Raw genomic sequence first — 18148 nt, 5'->3', positions numbered from 1 at the left:
TTTTCACTGCCCATGAAATTTCACCTTTATAGCATCAATGATGGCACTAGAAAGAGTGGCATTGAAAAGACGTGCGTTCTCTCAATCGTTGTGTATTAGTTGAATTAAAAAATATATAATAACGATAATATGTTGAATACGACAATTTATTTTACATTTTATCATCTACAAAAAATTGAAAAAAATATACAGGTTATAAAAAAAAAATGATAATAGGTCCCACCGAGATTTGAACTCGGATCGCTGGATTCAGAGTCCAGAGTGCTAACCATTACACCATGGGACCTTGTTGTTAGACGTTCTTTGTACTTGATATTACTATAAATTTAACAATATGTATCTATAAAAATAAATACCTCGATTTTCATAATTAAATCAAGTTTTTTCCCTACACATTTTTCTGATAAAATATTTTTATGCTCTAACGTGTACGTGTATAAATTTACACTACATAAACGTTTTCATATACGATATCACTAGTTTAATACAATATTTCATGAACGTATTAATACGTATTAAAATTATATGCCACTAACGATTCAAATAAAGGTATTAACTATTAACAAAAACGTATAAAATTATTTCACATCGTATGTACGTTCTATGCGACATTTATTTATAGTTTGCGTATCTTTACAAAATATAAAATAGTCACTATGTATAAATATTTTATATATTACAAACAAATCTATCTGAAGCATGGAGCTTGGTTGACTTGTGTTCTTTTTCTTCACGTTGTGTATCCAAATTTTTATCATTAGCAGTATACTTGGCTCGTTTCTTTGTAGTTTACGTAGTTGTATCTGAATCTTTACGATTATTATCTCCCGAATTTTCTTCACTCGCACACTCTGCTACTTGTTCCTTGGGAGTTGACTGGGAAATTTTTTATCAATACATTTTGGAAATATTAGATTTATTAACAACACGTATAATCATCATTGATATTGAAATATAGATAGTAATACCTTGATCTTTGTACTCTTGCATATTTCGACAAGATTATATTTCTTAAATTTGTAGTAGTTGGGAGCGATAGAAAGTAAGCAAATCCCACGTATCGCTTCAACAATCACAGCTATGTCTGGATTTTTCAAATCTGCTTTATTACCCGGATTTTTCCTTAGTATTATTTCTGCCAAATCCTCGATAATCTCATCCCTTTTAATGCTGTTATTGCTGCGTCGACTAGAACATTCGTACCTTTTTAAATAACGTACAAAGATTACCAACTTGCTTAGAGTTGAGTAAAAAACAACCTGTTAACTTACTTGAATACAATGCTGAATGTCTTGGGTTCTTGGGCAAAATACTTTTCAAATACGTCACTCGCTCTCACCTTTATATTGTCCATATATGCTTTGCATACAACTTCAATTGGAAGTAATCTCAACAAGTATCTGGTACATTGTTCTTTAGTTGTGTCCAACTTGGAGACAATTTTGGTAACCAACTCTAATGGATTTGGTAAGGTACTCGCTATAAAAATCATGTTTTTAACACCCGTATCCACTACCTATGGAAAATATGGACACACGGTAAATGTAAATGTTTACTCAAAGGAACGACGTTTACTACGCCACGATTAATCCAACACGTCGGACACAAATATACTTGAAATTTTCGAGAAGGCAACGGCCGCTCACTCTCTGTTCTGAGCTCCGTGATTTCTTTCTCTAGAGCTGTCGACACATCTTCATCTTCGTCGGTATCCTCTAAAGATTTTTCACCTTCCTCATCCACGAGTGTGTTTCGTGTGCTTCGTGACGTTTCAGATTCCTTAAAATAATAAAAGAATATATGTACGTACATTTGTCATAAACCGGCAAATGCTCGCAAATATCCTGTATACTGTTTTCCGCGTCTACGCGCATCCAACCTACCTTATTTATGTCTGATGCAGATTTTTCATCCGCAAACAGATTGAGTAATCTGTAGGCATCAGTAATGCAGCCTCTTTCGTATACGTTGCACGTGCATAGGAAACCCGTCATCCCGGGTTCCAGCGCAACGTGTTTACGTTTCTTATAATCGTGACGATTCGCGACATATCTGTTCTTTCTTTTTCGTGTATTCATTGCGCACTGTTTGTCTGTATTTATAACGTGTTTTTCTTCTAATTCTTTAATTTTTATGTTCTAACGTGGAACAATAAAAAATATCTACATATATCAAGCATTTCTTCCACTCATCTCTCATCTCTGATCTCTCTCGCGTATCGATTGGAGAAGGTCTCTGGTAATGGCTGCGTTCGGCCGAACCTCTGCTTAGCGAAGCGAAAGGTAGCAATTAAGTGTAATTGGTTGGATCCAAAGGTAAGAACCAATCACATTCAGTTGCTACCTTTCGCTTCGCTAAGCAGAGGTTCGGCTGGACACGGCCAATATAAAGAACATAGATGTAAGGATGGGGTAAAGATTGGGCGCGTTTAGCAGACACAACTGTTGAGTTCGTCTTATCAACACTCTTTGTTGATTGGTTGGTTCCAAAAGTAAGAGCCACGCACGTTCGACTGCTACTGATTGTGAGCGGGTTGGTCTGCTGAACGCGCCCATTAAAACTGTGCTTGACGTCCGATATTCTAAAAGTTCCCATTATTCCATCATCAGCTAGAGACTGATGAGAATGTTGTATAGAGACTAGAAAAGAAGTTGGAATTCCCTAGAAAGCATGTTCTCCTATTGGATATTGAAATATCCATGCGACCAACATTCAAGATACGAAAGTTTAAATCGTTAAAAATATAATACAAGGTCAAGTATGTGAAGATTACACGAAAAAATTATTATTTTTTTGACTCATAAACACAACATAACGTAATTTAATAAAAGGTACGATAAAATTTATACGTACATTTAATTATTTATTATGTATTATATATAAACTTTGTATTGTGTGTGAGGTTAATAAATCTTACATATATTCTTGTGTATCACATATGGGAATACACTAGAAATACAAGAAAATTCATTACACGCGATATACGTACGATGATTCTTTAGACACAATATATTTTAGATATATTACATAATTGAAGCGTTAATTAATAGCTAATGACACCAGACACCGTCTTACTTCAAATATATAAATTTACTCACTATATAGAGCCAAGTAATGTTAATAAAGCCTAAAATATATATCTATCGACCTATCTACGTCTACTTGAAGAAATCTATATATATTATCAATTTATAAAAAATTTTATGCAAATACAAACTTTTGTAACTTTTAGTACGAACTAAAAAAGAATTAAAAAAAACACGTAAACGTTAGTTACTACAACATACCTAACAATATCATTTATTTATATTATTGTACGTTCTGTCCGGTGAACCACGTATTATGGATAACGTTAGAATACTCCGTAGTGTAGGAACATGAAAGTTAAAATGATTTTTATACACGAAGAAGAGGGTGTATCTTTAATTATACTGCACATTTATCATTCTAACATTTATCATTCTATAAGTTGTATAAAAACTGATTTTTACATAAAAACATATATAATACGGAAAAGTAAGATTAGTTTTGTTTCAAATACGGGTATTTTAGATGTGTATGTGTGTCGTACCTAATATTCAAGCATTTGTGCGCTATGCAGAATCAAAAACGTATCAAGTATATTTCTGGTAAATTATATGCAATGTTGTGTATCAAAGCATATGTAGTTTTAAACGCATAGCTATTTAGAGACAAGTATATTATCAACGATATATACTATATACCATACATATAGGCAGTAACAGTACGGTGAATATTTGAATAATACGTGTCGTGCTTTTAGACGTGATATAAACTCGACTTGAATTTACCATTTTACACGATTAATATACAATGTACTAAAATATTTATCATGTTTGCAATGCTCAAGTTTCTACGTCTCCTTTTCGCTGACTACGTTTTCGCGCGCGTGTATATGTTTAGTACGGAATAAAATCGGGCCAAGTACGAAGACGTCCAAAACTCATAAGATTATGTAATAGAATACATGTGGCGGTTAAAATCTACTACCGATATTGGAGAAAGCAGCGAACAATGGCGCCCCAGTTGTTGTCGCAGGTGATGGTTGTTGATCGCCAATGTTTTTCAATAGATTACCTTGCAAGAGACTGTCGAGAGCTTTCTGAACTGTCGGATCATTTAGGAGAGGCGAAGGTGAAACTCCTGTAGAAGAGGTTGTCGTGGATGACGTGACCGCGTTTGATGCTATCAGACATTATACAATAAACATTTATCAAGTTTATAGTTTCACAAGCTACATACGTACTCTACGGCCTATACGCACACGCACGTAAACAACGTTTCCAATGTATTGTATATTAAGCAAAACAAAAAAAATCATATTTGATCGTCAAATATACGTGCACGCAAGCGTGCTTGCAGAGTGCTGCAACGTTGTCGTTATCAAGTATAGCTCGGACACTTTAGGTCCAAGATTTTAATTAAAAGAATTTTAATTTTAAAAGATATATAAAACCATTACTATAATATTACGTTGATCAAGTACATGTACGTTACGTTGAAATCGTTCTTATCACGGCACGTGTATGGATTTGTAATTTTCACCTGTTCCCCACGTAGCTGGTGGGATTGGGGCTGGTGCTGAAGTCGGTGGTGGTACTGGACTGGGCTCCGTCCCTGTCGCGGCACTCTTACTGTTATTTAGGATATTCAATATTCTCGTCTGTAATTCGGCCTGTTTCGGATCGTTGACTGGCGCGAGCGGTGTTTTTACCGGCAAATCTTTTGCATCGCCCAATTCAACTTGTACTTGTTCCTCGCGTTTCATGTCGAGGTACTTTATGACGCGATCGTATTGCAGAACTGTGAGCTGATGATTGTCAGCCAGCATATTAAGGAGAACTTGTATAGCATCCGGATGGCGCTCGTTTGCAAGAGGGGTATTCAAAGGAACCGAGCGGCCACCAGCTTTATACGTCGCGAAATCTCGTGAAATCAAATTTATAGCATCTTCAACAGGCATGTTTCTGTGTTCTACAATATATAACAATACAATACCACGTAACTATCATCATATATTGTGCGCAGGTGCAGGTATATACTAAATTTTAATATTACACGTCGTGAAACCACCTACCTTGTGGCAAACCATGTAAAATATTCAGTGTCAAGGAATGGTGCTCATGGTTGATGGGTGTAACGACTACGGCATACAAGCAGCCACGACTTGCTATATTTCCCAAAACACGACCTAAAGGAACGTCTTCATTTGGAAACAGCAAATCTACCATTAAACCGATTTGCTTCAAGCGTAATTCGATATCTTCCGCATATTTCCTGCATATTTAATTAAACAATATGTTATATAAAACTCAACGGCAACTTGATGTTTGTCAAGTTATAATTTTATAAGAGAATCGATAGTTTACGTTAACGCTTTATTAACGACGATAATTTCACAGTCATTCTTCTCAGCTGCGATGGCAAGATAATCAGACGAGCTACTGGTGTTCCTGTAAGATAAACGGATGATGATCGTCTGCATTCGCGCATCTCGATAAAACCTCGTTAGACGCGCCACTCTTTGCTTAATATTACTTTTACAAACACTTGCGAACGTCGTACAAAAATGTCCAATACTTTACCCGAAACTCGCACTCGTCTCTCCTCGAGTTCCAGAAGCTTTGAATTCATCGAAACGCGTTCCACTGTCGTTAAATGAATCTCTGACAAAATTGTTGCTACGTAGTCTATCTCCTTGTTTGAGATCCCAGTCTCTCGTATTTGTTTTATCTTCCATCCGATTATTCCTATTAATTGGACTTCGATCTCTGAAATTAATCATGTTTGGATTGTTCGGATTGTTCTGATTATTCTTATTTCTATTCTTTCCCCCTCTCGTTCCGCGAGCTCTATGAACACCTGGTCCGCCAGCAGGGCCCATCGCAACACCACCGGCATTTTGGTTTTGCGTGCTGCCCGCGATAGCTTGATTACGATTTCCTGCAACTCCTCCAGGCCTCGTCTGATTTCCCATTTGGTTATTTCCAAATTGCGTGTTGTTGCCTCTATTTTGATTGCCATGACCAGAAAGAAACTGATCGTTTCCACGATTCGGATTATTCATATTAAATTGATTGTTTCCACGATTTTGCGTGGGATTATTAAAATGATCATTTCCATTATTATTATTATTATTATTATGTTTCGCATTAACGTGTTCAATATCCGTACTTCCAGCCTGATTTCCATCGTCAAAGTTGATTCCACCGCTCCTAGCTTGAGCGTTTGAGTCTTTTTGGTTGTTGCCAAAGGTACTGTCGTTCCCAAAATTCTGATTCATCCCGCCGGCATACGTTGGTTTATTCGTACCAAACCCGTCATTTGTGTTACTAAACTGATTATTCATGGAATTAAATTGATTATTTGATCCACCCATTTGTTTCGCATTTAAATTTCCTGCATTTCCACCGCTAGATTGAACATCTTTCTTCGCTGGTCTAACATCTATAACGTGAAATTTTTAAAAAATTAAAAGATTGAAACATCTCTCCTTGTGCATCTTCTCTCTCTCTCTCTCTCTCTCTCTTCCAATGATGAAGAATATTGAACATTTGAACAAGAGATTTTTGTTTAAATAAAAGAAGGAAAAAAAAATCAACATTATGAGAAAAAGTATCGAACGCAAGCGTGCCTATAGCTGCACTTGTATGTACGTTACCTATACGCCTGCCTTTAAACATTGCACCATTTTCATTTTGAATAGCTTTCTGCGCAGACTGCTCATCTTCAAACTGCACAAATCCAAAGCCTCTGTTTGTTATCGACGCTATAACAGTGCCATATTTGGCGAAATGCTCCTCCAGCTCTAACTTTGTAACATCGTCAGTTTGTAAATGACCTACAAATATACGGCTGGACGCAGTAGCGGGATCTTTCAGAAGTCTGGCGCTCATCCTGATTTTATATATATATATATACAAACAAACAAAAGATCATTGTAGAGTTATCGATAAAATTTCCAGAAGAATCGAAGCAGATCCCTGGCATGTAAAATGACAACTCGTCGCGCGATACGTGTAACGTCAGTGGCTACGGTCAACGTGACGCTACAACGGCTTCGAAGCCGTCCTCTTCTCTTTTCTTTCACGGAAGAAAAAAAGAGAAGAAGAGCGCTCCAAAGCATTTGTAGCGTCACGTTGACCGTAACCAGTGTCGTCAGGTATCATCTGTGATACCCCACGTCAAAACATTATATCAACTTGATCACAACATCTGACATTATTAAACTAACGTTTACGCGAGTTGTCGTTGTATAAAATTTGTATAAAAAATCGTTGCGACGAAGACGTATACATCGCTACTAAAATCACTTACTTTAGATGGTTTTTTCACGAAAATCAATCACCATAAGAATCTTCGTCAGCTACTATTTGTATGTTTTGGAAAATATCGTTGCTCGTTGCGAGTCGCGAATCACAATCACAACAGAGCCATCTCAGCCATCTTGCTGAAACCTGAAACGACGCAGCGCTACCAACTCTTACGCCCACGACGCCACGAGTCGACAAACAAAAGAAACTTATGGGATGTTTATTCCGCGCGTAGGAGGAAATCTAGAGGATTTATTTTCTAGGGATATACTACGAACTCCGTCCTCCGTCGTGCTCCGTCGGTCGTCGGTCATTTGTCGATTTGTCCGTATGTTTCGTGTTTGTTTGTCCAGAGTATTTTGCACGGATCATATTCCATGAATTATTTCTCGCTCCGTGCTCGACGACCAACAGCAAACTAGCAAAGTTTGCCGATGCCGATACGTGATCCCGGATCCCGTCCGTTGTCCAAGTTGGTCCAAGTTCAAAGTTCGAGCTGTTCGAGGCATCGAGGTGTCCTGGTGGTCCCGCCGTCCTGGTCTGTTGGCCGTCATCAGCGGTCATATGCTATGTAAATAGTATTCGCGCGGTGTGTTTCACCATCAGATAAACCGGATAAGCCCGAATTTAAATTTCACTTGTCACGACAGAATGGGTAACAGGTCGAGTCTTCTTCTACGCGAGGATGAGATAGCGCAGATACAGAATGCCACTGGTTGCAAGTATCCCCATATTGTCTATTCATTCCATACGAATTACATAGTCTGACAATGAATCGAATAATGAGGCGAATAATTTTAATAATATCGTGTTACGCTGACCTTCTCTCTATTATACAGTCACACCAAATCAAATCGAACGTTTATACAGCCGCTTTACCAGTTTGGATCGCGGGGATTGCGGCACACTCAGTCGAGAAGATTTCCTTAGGATCCCAGAATTGGCGATAAATCCTCTTGGCGAAAGAATAGTAAACGCTTTCTTTGAAGAAAGTGGGAACGACCGAGTGAATTTCCTGCAGTTTATGCAGGTCCTGGCCCGTTTTAGACCTATCAAGAAAAATAGTCCCAATCGATTAAATTCAAGGCAGCAAAAGTTGAGATGTAAATATTGACGATTATATGATCAAGTAACATACTATGATCAATGTTATAATCAAGAGATGATGATAAAATTTATGAAATATATTAAAAATCTTGATATTAAAATTTTTCTTTCAGTTGCATTTAAAATGTATGATTTGGATAACGACGATCTGATATCGAAAGATGAACTACTTGCTATTTTGCATATGATGGTTGGTGCCAATATCAGGTAAGACGTAATTTTTTTACAACTGTTGATGCATCACGGACACACGGACATCCTATACTCTATATACATTTCTTTCCTATACGTAGACAAACACTCGACATACGTTGTCAATTTACGAAGCATGTATTTATTTTAGTGAAGAACAGTTAACCAGCATTGCGGAACGGACCATAGTCGAGGCTGATGAAAATGGTGATGGTATGATATCGTTTGAAGAATTTTGCAAAGCACTAGAACGTACGGATGTTGAGCAGAAAATGTCCATAAGATTTCTCAGTTAAATTGATTACAATGATTACTGATTTATATAAAATATAATATAATATAGAATTTATATGTAGGTGTGTTGGGTTCGTGTGTTGAAAATTTTTACACGTACCTACAAGAGATTGTGCATATATAAACATCCATATGTAAGCAAATCATGTATACGTAGTAATCTATAATATAAATCTTGGATTTTTACGCAAAACGTACTACGAGTTAAAAAAGAATTGTAAATGAATGTGTGCATGTGTGTATAGTATACATTATTAAGTATAAGCAAAAAGAAAACAGAATCAACTATAATTTTGATTCAACTGTACGCAAAACATGAAAAAATGTATTTTAGGGGAATTAAAAAAATCAAATTAAAAAATATATCATTTCTTATCTTCTTTGAAAGTCTCTCTTCTAAACTTTACGTGCGTACTTCGTATTGGTAAAATTTATATCAGGAAGAATGTACACCTAAAACAGCATTTTTATTTTTATTAAAGATCAATCTTTTTGTATCAATATATTGAATATTGTAGATGGTTATCGAGTTTACAGGTCGTATGTGGACGTGCTGCAATAATATTTTTAATGTACAGATCGTATACATACGTACATTATAATAATACGAATGTAAACTAGTAACATTTGCATAGCACGGCGTACGATCGGTACCGTAACGCACGTCAGCAGCAGAAAAATTTTCAAAGACCTTGTATGTTGTTTACGTATCTATGTTGACTCGCATTAAAATGACGTTCGATGATCTCGCTCTACGCTGAAAAGGATGAGAGGAAATCGACAACTACTTTCTTAAGTTTCGCATCTGTTGCTTCGCTAATAACATTTTCTTTCGCGATCGTAGCAAGAAGATCTTTTTGAGCAGACCTAAAAAAGAATACGATACATATAATGCATATAACGTTCAAGTACATACGTATGCCGTACGGAAACATAAATCACCGTTAATATATACCTAATGTGTGCAAGGAATTCTTTTTCAAAGTTGGTGATCTTCGTCGGATCCATTTTGTCAAGATAACCACGTACACCGCAATATATGACTGCTACCTGTTCCTCAATAGCCATAGGTACTGAAAACAGAACGATGTCAGATGTAAATCGATTTCCATCAAGATTCGTGTCAACATAAAACGTATGACACGCTTACCGTATTGTCCCTGTTTGAGAAGTTCCGTTAATCTCACGCCACGATTCAGCAATTGCTGGGTTGAAGCGTCCAAATCCGAACCGAACTGAGCAAAAGCCGCTACTTCACGATATTGAGCCAATTCCAATTTCATCGAACCGGCAACCTACGTCGTGATCGAGTATCATAAATATTTGTATTTTACATTAATGTTAATCTGTGTATAAATCTTTTTGCGCTACGTAAATATATCAAAAGATTCGACGATACCTGCTTCATGGCTTTGGTTTGAGCGGCAGATCCGACACGCGACACAGATAAACCGACGTTGATAGCAGGTCGGATACCTTTGTAGAACAATTCGGTTTCCAAAAAAATTTGACCGTCGGTAATAGAAATAACATTGGTAGGGATGTAAGCTGACACGTCGCCAGCTTGTGTCTCAATGACAGGTAAAGCGGTCAACGATCCACCACCTAAACTTTCATTCATTTTGGCAGCTCTTTCAAGCAAACGAGAGTGAAGATAGAATACATCGCCAGGATAGGCCTCGCGACCCGGTGGTCTTCTAAGCAGCAAAGACATTTGCCGATAGGCAACGGCTTGCTTGGACAAGTCGTCGTAAATGATTAAGGCATGTTTTCCATTATCTCTGCAAACGTTATCAACTCCATGTGAGTTTGCAGCACGAACGTCGATATATATACGAGTATCGTTAAACGCGGTTTTAATCATCTACCTGAAGAATTCTCCCATGGCACATCCGGAGTATGGGGCCAAGTACTGAAGCGGAGCCGCATCGGAGGCAGTGGCAGATACAATGATAGTATAATTGATAGCTCCACTGTCCGTTAAACGCTTAACAATTTGCGCAACGGTAGATCTCTTCTGGCCAATAGCGACATAAATGCAATATAATTTCTTTTTCTCTTCTCCGCCATCGTTGAAACGTTTTTGATTAATAATAGTATCAATGGCAAGAGCAGTTTTTCCAGTTTGCCTGTCTCCAATAATCAATTCACGTTGACCACGACCAATAGGCACCAAGGAATCCACAGCTTTAATTCCAGTTTGCATAGGTTCTCTGACCGATACTCTGTTGACAACAAACGAGAGACGTATGTAATGTTACTACGTACATGCTGAATATATAATCAAGTCCGTCACGGTCTGATTTTTTTCAAAGAAAGGATACCGCATAGTTCAGTCTCTGAGAGACTGACGAAAAATTCCAACTATAACGTACCTGGGGATAATGCCTGGAGCTTTTGTTCCAATACGGAATCTTAATTTATTGTTTAGAGGCCCCCTGCCATCGATAGGATTACCCAAGGCGTCAACGACACGACCCAATAATTGGTCGCCAACAGGAACGTCGACGATGGCACCGGTACGTTTGACGATATCACCCTCCATAATGTGCCTGTCATTACCAAATACGACAACACCCACGTTGTCAGGTTCCAAATTCAACGCCATACCCTTTAAGCCTGAGCTGAATTCTACCATCTCATCGGCCTGAATGTTCTTCAACCCGTATACACGCGCGATACCATCTCCAATGCTGAGCACTCTGCCAGTCTCTTCGAGATTAGCCTAAAATATATAGATGTTGTCTTCTTTAGATGTTGAAAACGTTATTTATAAAAAAATATATCCGAACACGTAATAAAAATAAACGGTTGAAAAAATCATGCAACCGTGAGTGCGTCACGCATCAACGTTCATCAAATGATACGTTCGTACTGACGAGGTTGTGGCCGCCTACCTACCTGAGGTGCCGAGCCAAGGATACGTTCTTCCAGGATAGCAGAAATTTCTGCCGAGCGGCGGCTGCAGGAAACATGATATTTGCGGGAGGCTATAGCAGTCGCAGGCCACGTAATCTAAAACACGAAAAAGTACATATATACGTATAACTATGGTCAAATGTTCCGGCGAAACTCTTATTACATAACTTGCTTGTTCTTCAACACACTTTACATAATACACTGTACATACTATATATCAACGCCACTAGCATCGCACAAATATTACGCGGTTTGCGACTCGGAATGCTTACTTAATATTTTATCTACAGTCTTGACGTGACCGAAAACGCCAAGTAAACCGGGATAAACCGGAGCGCAAAGCGAGCCGCTGACAAAGTGGAAAATGTCGACACGTTTCACCAGGCCACCAGGCGTGAGAAGTGCGACACTCGATGGCCATGGCCGCGGCCGCGAGGGTGTTTAACGAGAAAAAGAGATTCCTCCTATTTACCTGGGCCGTAGTATTCGGCAGGTGCCTGGCCAAGGATGAGGCTAAACGTAGGGACAAGAGTGCCATTTTCCAGCGGCCAGGCTACGACGTAACGTGAAGACTGAAGACGACCGGTCGACTCGAGATACAGCAGGTAGAGGCGGTAGAGCGAGGAGCGAGGATCAGAAGAACGTCCGTCGTACACTTGCTGATCGCTGGTTGTCGCTGGTTGGTGATTCTCCGTCCGCGTCCGCCCCTCCTCACTGCGAACCCTGAGCCCTCTTCCCCTTGCTACCCTCCCGGCCCTGATTCTATCGTACGGTCATGCGCCGTGCGCAAAAAGTCGACGGCCATCGATCCATCGATTCGCTTCAGCTTCAGCTTCAGCTTCAGCAACCTCGCGCTTCCGACACGCTAATCGAACGTTTCCGATATCAACTTTTTGGCATTTCATGATCCAAATAATCCAAATTTAACCATCGTTTGGCGTATATATGAAAAACTATTATTTTTCGTATGCATCTCGACGCTGATTCTCGCCACGTCTCGCTGAACGTGCGCGAGTCTGCGCGACACTGTCGAAGCAGAAGCGAGTTTCCTGTTGCCTCTTGCGCAATACGCGTTACCGCGGTGCAAAGCGGGAAATTCGAATGCCATATGCAAATGCAAGTGCATTTCGGAAGGATTACGTATTGTTTGATAAATAATAGAAAAGTGTGTACCGAGATGTTAACATGAAAAAATGCGAGTGCGTATATAATAGGGAGTAGGGAGAGACGTTGAAGATTTATTTTCTGTCCAACTACATACATAAAACACGTATTACACGAAAGCAATGAAGCGATCGAGTAGCGATGAGTGTTTTTCTCTCCCCATCAGTCTCCACGCACAAAAGCTATCCGCAGATACATCAATACATATATTTTTGTCATTTCCCTAAAGCCGCATCGTAAAATTGTAATCGACAACAAAAAACAAAAGTAATGTAGAGAGATATCGGTAAATCTGATGATTTCTATTAAAAAAATTTAGTTGTGTGCGCGATACGTATTGGGTGTCGGGCACCCGGCACAGTGGCACAGTGTCGGGCGCCGCGGACACTGTGGAGTGCGGACAGCGGACAGCGGACAGCGGACAGCGAGGCAGTGAGCAGCAGTGAGCAGCAGTGAGCACGGAGCAGTGCGAGGTGCGAGCCGTGCGAGGTGGTGCGAGTGCAAGGTGCAGAAGCGTCAAGAGTGGTCAAAAGAACAAGAGAAGCATCCGTGCTCCGGCGAGTTGCGGGTTACGGCGACTACGGCGAGTCTGGCTGGCGTCCGGCGTCAAGCGCTCCGTTATTACATCTCGCGTCGATTCGCGATTCGCTACACGTCGCCATATCGATTATCCTCGTTTACTGCGTGTGACCGCGGACAGTTGACTCTTAAAAAAGAAAACAAACGCGATTTAATGGGAATGGGGAGAGCCTAGCTCAGCCTAGCTAGCCTAGACGCGTGAAACAAGAAACAATGTCGACGTCCGTCAGAATTTCACACGACTCCCCGTTATTTCGTCTCGCTCGCGAAAATGAGATTTCGGATTTAGCGCAACGTATACTTGAAATTCTAATCTCGAATAACAAACAACTGCCTCGTGCTGTGCGTATGAATTTAAAATGAATGTAAAATGAATAATTTGTAACGAGGGACGTGGACGTGTCATAAAGACATGCATATACATTATACATTTCATATTAGAGTTGATACATATACGGGATGTGCATGTGTACAACTCGGACACCGACATACATGTCATTTTAGCGTATAGAAGACTATTATCCGTTTGTGAACGTTCTTTATCAAAAAGTTGACCGGTGTCCAGCAAGTCCAGACACGAGGCACGATGGACTCTGCAACCGAGCTGGAACACATGGAGAAGCTGGCGAAGGAAGCGGAATGCTTAAAGATACGCTTGGAGGATGAACGACAAAAGTTAAATGATATTACACGTAAATGAATCCGATCTCTCGTGTTTGTGACATTTAGAACTTTACTTATCAATACTATGTTTCTTTATTTTTCATCGTCCATCATCCTTAACACATTTTGTTTTAGTTGCCAGCGTAGCGGACAGGCTTGAAGTAATTAATTGTATAAATGTAAAACCTAGACGTATCCTAAAAGGGCATCAGGCCAAAGTTTTATGTTCCGACTGGTCTCCCGATAAGCGTCATATTGTTTCTTCTTCACAGGTAAATCTTTTTTTAAGTATTTTATTTTACATGTTACATAAAATATAGTAAATATATATATATTACTTTTACTTTTAGGATGGAAGAATGATCATATGGGATGCCTTTACTACAAATAAAGAACATGCCGTCAGTATGCCGACCAGATGGGTGATGGCGTGTGCTTATGGCCCTAGCGGCACTTTAGTTGCATGCGGGTACATATTACGTGTAATGGCGTATGACAACGTTACTATAAGAGCCAGAGACACGTTAAGCCAGAGATTTGTGATAAATCTCTGTTATATCTATCTTTCGTATTATTATTATTATTAATGTTGCAGAGGTTTGGATAATAAAGTTACGGTCTATCCGTTAAGTCTGGAGGATGATGTATCGGCTCACAAGAAGACCGTTGGGACGCATACGTCGTACATGTCGTGCTGCGCGTTTCCCAACAGTGATCAGCAGATTTTAACTGGCAGTGGAGACAGCACGTGCGGTTTGTGGGACGTAGAAAGCGGGCAATTGTTACAGAGTTTTCAAGGACACTCCAGCGACGTCATGTCTATCGATCTAGCGCCGAGTGAAACTGGAAACACGTTTGTATCCGGTGGTTGTGACAAACTGGTCTTGATTTGGGATATGCGCAGTGGCCAGTGTGTGCAAAGTTTTGAAGGGCATCAATCTGACGTTAATTCAGTACGTAACATTTAACGTGTATATTTTTTCACATCTTGCCGTATAGTACTGATGCGTGAAAAGTAATTATTATATATCGTTACGCGATATATTTTATATTACTTGATTTCATATCGGTATATAATATTTAATATGATGATATATTCGTCGTGCACGCAGGTAAGATTTCATCCAGGCGGCGATGCAGTAGCGACAGGTTCGGACGATGCTACTTGTCGTTTGTTCGATCTGCGTGCCGATAGAGAAGTCGCGGTATACGCGAAAGAAAGTATAATATTCGGAGCAAACGCGGTTGATCTCAGTGTAAGCGGCCGCTTGCTCTTCGCTGGATATAATGATTATACGGTGAATGTGTGGGATACTTTAAAGTGCCAACGAGTGGCACTATTATATGGGCATGAAAACCGAGTTTCGTGTCTAAGGGTTTCTCCGGACGGTACTGCCCTGTCTACCGGAAGCTGGGACGCAACTTTACGAGTTTGGGCTTAGCTTCATCACGACCATTACTCTCTTAAACTTGTTGAGATATGAGATATGAGATACTCTAGTTAGGCAACACATAGATAATATTTATTAATTTTTTTTCTATTTATTTAGATTATTTAGAACGTCTCACCTCTTCTCCATTCACTTTTTGTATGTTATCATGTTTTCATAATATCCAACGTATGTATGATGCGTTAACGTGTTGTTGCACGCGATAGCAAGCGTGCTTTGTCATGCAAAATGTAATACATAAAATGTAATGTGATCTAACATTAAAAAAGTTGCATTAGGCTGGTCCTAATTTACAGAAAAATTTTAGTGAATATATATATAATAATTCTTAGCGGAGTCACAATATGTATGCCACAAAAAAAATAAACGTTCATAAATCCAACGTGTGTAAACATTGCTTTGTTTATAAAGATTGTTGGGTGAAGTTGCTGCGTGTACATTCATAAATTTTGTTATTATTTAGTTATATTATATTCTATTTTTATGCTTAAAATAAAATAAACGTGTTTCAGATATTAAAAGATTTACTTGTGTCAGTAAATGGAAAGCACCCCCATTAAAAAGCACGCAAGACCTGACCCACGCAGCCACTTGCTTTTCCCGAAATAACAATCCTAGCAAGATATACTGTGATATAATTGGCTACTATATGTTCAGAGTGCAAAAGCCAGTAAATTTGTCCAGAGGAGAACGTAACGATTCGTGCCTAAAATGCACACGTTTATTTGTATATGACAATGTATATCAGTGGTTGTTTAATATTCTTTGTAATTGAATTTTCTTTTCATTTATCTTTCTCATCTGTTCTCTTTTTAATATCTCGAATCATCTTTTATTTCAAGTGCTGTTCCCAAGTGCAACATGCAACATGTAACGCAGATTTTTAAGAACAGACTCAAGGTCTGAAACAGCTGGCTATCTCTATTCATTGTTGTGGCGACGTTCATTGTCAGTAAATTTTTCGTTGTTCTTTGTGGTGACTGATGGCACATGTTTGATACACGTAAGTAAGTGCCGCGAACCTGACTTAGCACTTTGTATTTACGTACGTGTTATTAAAAAAGAAAATCTTGCATTAATTCAATACCTTATAGGTATAACGTATTGACAAGTTGCAGCTACGAGGAATAAACATGCCTCAATATACAAGTATGTATTTGAATATCTTTTAGTGTCTCTAACCTAGAAGTTTACATTCATATTTAATGACCGAAATAAGCAAGTAGTATTATCATTTTAGCTATATATATATATATATATATATATATATATATATATATATATATTGAGCTAAAATATTTGTTAATATTGAAAATAAATAATCTAAATTAATTCTAAAAATTATTATGAGGAATATAATCTGAAATGCATATAGCTGCTTGGCAAAACAATGTAACAAAACACCTAATCATTAATTTATACACGTAACTCTCTACGTAACGTAACTTAAACTTGAGTTTAGACTACGCTGTGGGTTAATTTTATTTTATTTACATATGATGTTATTTATTTATAGATATTGTGTTATCAGCTTAAACTTTAAATTCATTTTTTTAATGAGAGTTTACAAGAATTATATTCCAGCTGTATTTATCTACGTTATCATATTTCTGCAGTTTCTTTTTTACTCATGAATTATCACGGTGTTTCAGTTAAAGTTAAATGGGGCAAAGAGCTCTTTTCTAATGTAGAAGTTAATACCGAAGAAGATCCAATATTATTTAAGGCACAGCTCTTTGCGTTGACCGGGGTTCAACCAGAAAGGCAAAAAGTTATGCTCAAAGGAATGACACTCAAGGACGATGACTGGGGCAATCTAAAACTTAAAGATGTAACAATATCTAAATACGTGTTCTAGTTAGCTTAGCTGGTTTAGTATATAATGTTTAAAAGATTTGTACGTGCGTGTTGATTGTCGTAGGGTGTCACGATACTTATGATGGGTTCCAAGGAGGAAGATGTACCTATAGAACCAATAGAAAAGCCAGTGTTCTTGGAAGATATGAATGAAGCTGAATTGGCTACTGCTTTAGATTTACCATCAGGTTTACTTAATCTCGGCAACACGTGTTATCTAAATGCGACTGTACAATGTTTAAAAACCGTACCGGAATTACGAGAAGCTTTGAAGATTTTCTCAGGAGGTTGGACGACAGGCGCAAGTTTATCGATAACTGCACAAAGTATAACCGCATCGTTGAGAGATCTGTACGATAACATGGACAAGGGAACAGCTAGAGCACCGCTTGTTTTGCTTCAAATGCTACATTTGGCTTTTCCAAGATTTGCAGAAAAAACCGAACAGGGGGTATTTCAGCAACAAGACGCAAATGAATGTTGGACAGAGTTAATTAGGATGTTGCAACAAAAGTTACCTGCAAAGGTTATTAAATATATGATATATATATATATATATATATATATATATATATATATATATATATA

General features: G+C 38.5%; 6 protein-coding genes and 1 non-coding gene across 12 annotated transcripts in view; 3 read left to right on the top strand and 4 right to left on the bottom strand.

Annotated features, from left to right (window-relative positions):
* Positions 1-214: 214 nt before the first annotated feature.
* Positions 215-286, bottom strand: Trnaq-cug. The gene has a single exon. It is a non-coding gene; the product is annotated as a tRNA-Gln (tRNA).
* A 287-nt stretch (positions 287-573) lies between these two features.
* Positions 574-2240, bottom strand: LOC112455358 (THUMP domain-containing protein 1 homolog). Of its 5 annotated transcripts, none has more exons than XM_025017221.1 (5): positions 1884-2240; positions 1557-1779; positions 1272-1479; positions 969-1203; positions 574-876 (listed from the first exon to the last, which is right to left on the bottom strand). In XM_025017221.1, exons 1-5 carry the CDS (start codon positions 2076-2078, stop codon positions 790-792), a joined length of 948 nt encoding a protein of 315 aa, XP_024872989.1. In that variant the 5' UTR covers positions 2079-2240; the 3' UTR covers positions 574-789. The 5 variants fall into 5 exon arrangements, with proteins under 5 accessions (XP_024872989.1, XP_024872991.1, XP_024872993.1 ...); XM_025017223.1 differs by having other exon boundaries at positions 1272-1516; positions 1615-1779; XM_025017225.1 differs by having other exon boundaries at positions 1647-1779.
* A 751-nt stretch (positions 2241-2991) lies between these two features.
* LOC112455338 (serine-arginine protein 55-like) lies at positions 2992-7493 on the bottom strand. Its single transcript, XM_025017186.1, has 7 exons — positions 7339-7493; positions 6683-6918; positions 5607-6468; positions 5391-5474; positions 5099-5298; positions 4567-4995; positions 2992-4206 (listed from the first exon to the last, which is right to left on the bottom strand). The coding sequence occupies exons 2-7, from the start codon at positions 6915-6917 to the stop codon at positions 3998-4000; spliced, it is 2019 nt and encodes a 672-aa protein (XP_024872954.1). The 5' UTR covers position 6918; positions 7339-7493; the 3' UTR covers positions 2992-3997.
* Positions 7494-7627: 134 nt separating this feature from the next.
* LOC112455346 (calcineurin B homologous protein 1) lies at positions 7628-9290 on the top strand. The gene is made up of 5 exons (XM_025017196.1): positions 7628-7905; positions 7985-8052; positions 8174-8437; positions 8555-8648; positions 8785-9290. The coding sequence occupies exons 1-5, from the start codon at positions 7769-7771 to the stop codon at positions 8927-8929; spliced, it is 708 nt and encodes a 235-aa protein (XP_024872964.1). The 5' UTR covers positions 7628-7768; the 3' UTR covers positions 8930-9290.
* An 85-nt stretch (positions 9291-9375) lies between these two features.
* Positions 9376-12500, bottom strand: LOC112455339 (ATP synthase subunit alpha, mitochondrial). Its single transcript, XM_025017187.1, has 8 exons — positions 12319-12500; positions 11829-11942; positions 11303-11652; positions 10796-11152; positions 10327-10708; positions 10078-10222; positions 9883-10000; positions 9376-9794 (listed from the first exon to the last, which is right to left on the bottom strand). The coding sequence occupies exons 1-8, from the start codon at positions 12382-12384 to the stop codon at positions 9680-9682; spliced, it is 1647 nt and encodes a 548-aa protein (XP_024872955.1). The 5' UTR covers positions 12385-12500; the 3' UTR covers positions 9376-9679.
* Positions 12501-12661: 161 nt separating this feature from the next.
* On the top strand, positions 12662-16085 carry LOC112455342 (guanine nucleotide-binding protein subunit beta-5). Its single transcript, XM_025017191.1, has 5 exons — positions 12662-14281; positions 14388-14524; positions 14603-14721; positions 14848-15205; positions 15365-16085. The coding sequence occupies exons 1-5, from the start codon at positions 14176-14178 to the stop codon at positions 15692-15694; spliced, it is 1050 nt and encodes a 349-aa protein (XP_024872959.1). The 5' UTR covers positions 12662-14175; the 3' UTR covers positions 15695-16085.
* Positions 16086-16574: 489 nt separating this feature from the next.
* LOC112455340 (ubiquitin carboxyl-terminal hydrolase 14) overlaps positions 16575-18148 on the top strand; it is a 3907-nt gene continuing 2333 nt past the window's right edge. Inside the window, exons 1-4 of one of the 2 annotated variants that reach the window (XM_025017188.1) lie at positions 16575-16706; positions 16798-16852; positions 17356-17534; positions 17625-18086. In XM_025017188.1, coding sequence (XP_024872956.1) covers positions 16837-16852; positions 17356-17534; positions 17625-18086 — 657 coding nt within the window. In that variant the 5' untranslated portion in view covers positions 16575-16706; positions 16798-16836. Of the gene's footprint in view, positions 16711-16797; positions 16853-17355; positions 17535-17624; positions 18087-18148 lie in introns of both variants that reach the window. The other variant, XM_025017189.1, reaches the window with a different exon arrangement.

This window comes from Temnothorax curvispinosus, unplaced genomic scaffold (genome assembly GCF_003070985.1).
Source record: "Temnothorax curvispinosus isolate PA1 unplaced genomic scaffold, ASM307098v1 QBEX01006032.1, whole genome shotgun sequence".
NCBI lineage: Eukaryota > Metazoa > Arthropoda > Insecta > Hymenoptera > Formicidae > Temnothorax > Temnothorax curvispinosus.
This window is presented reverse-complemented; position numbering and strand designations above follow the sequence as displayed.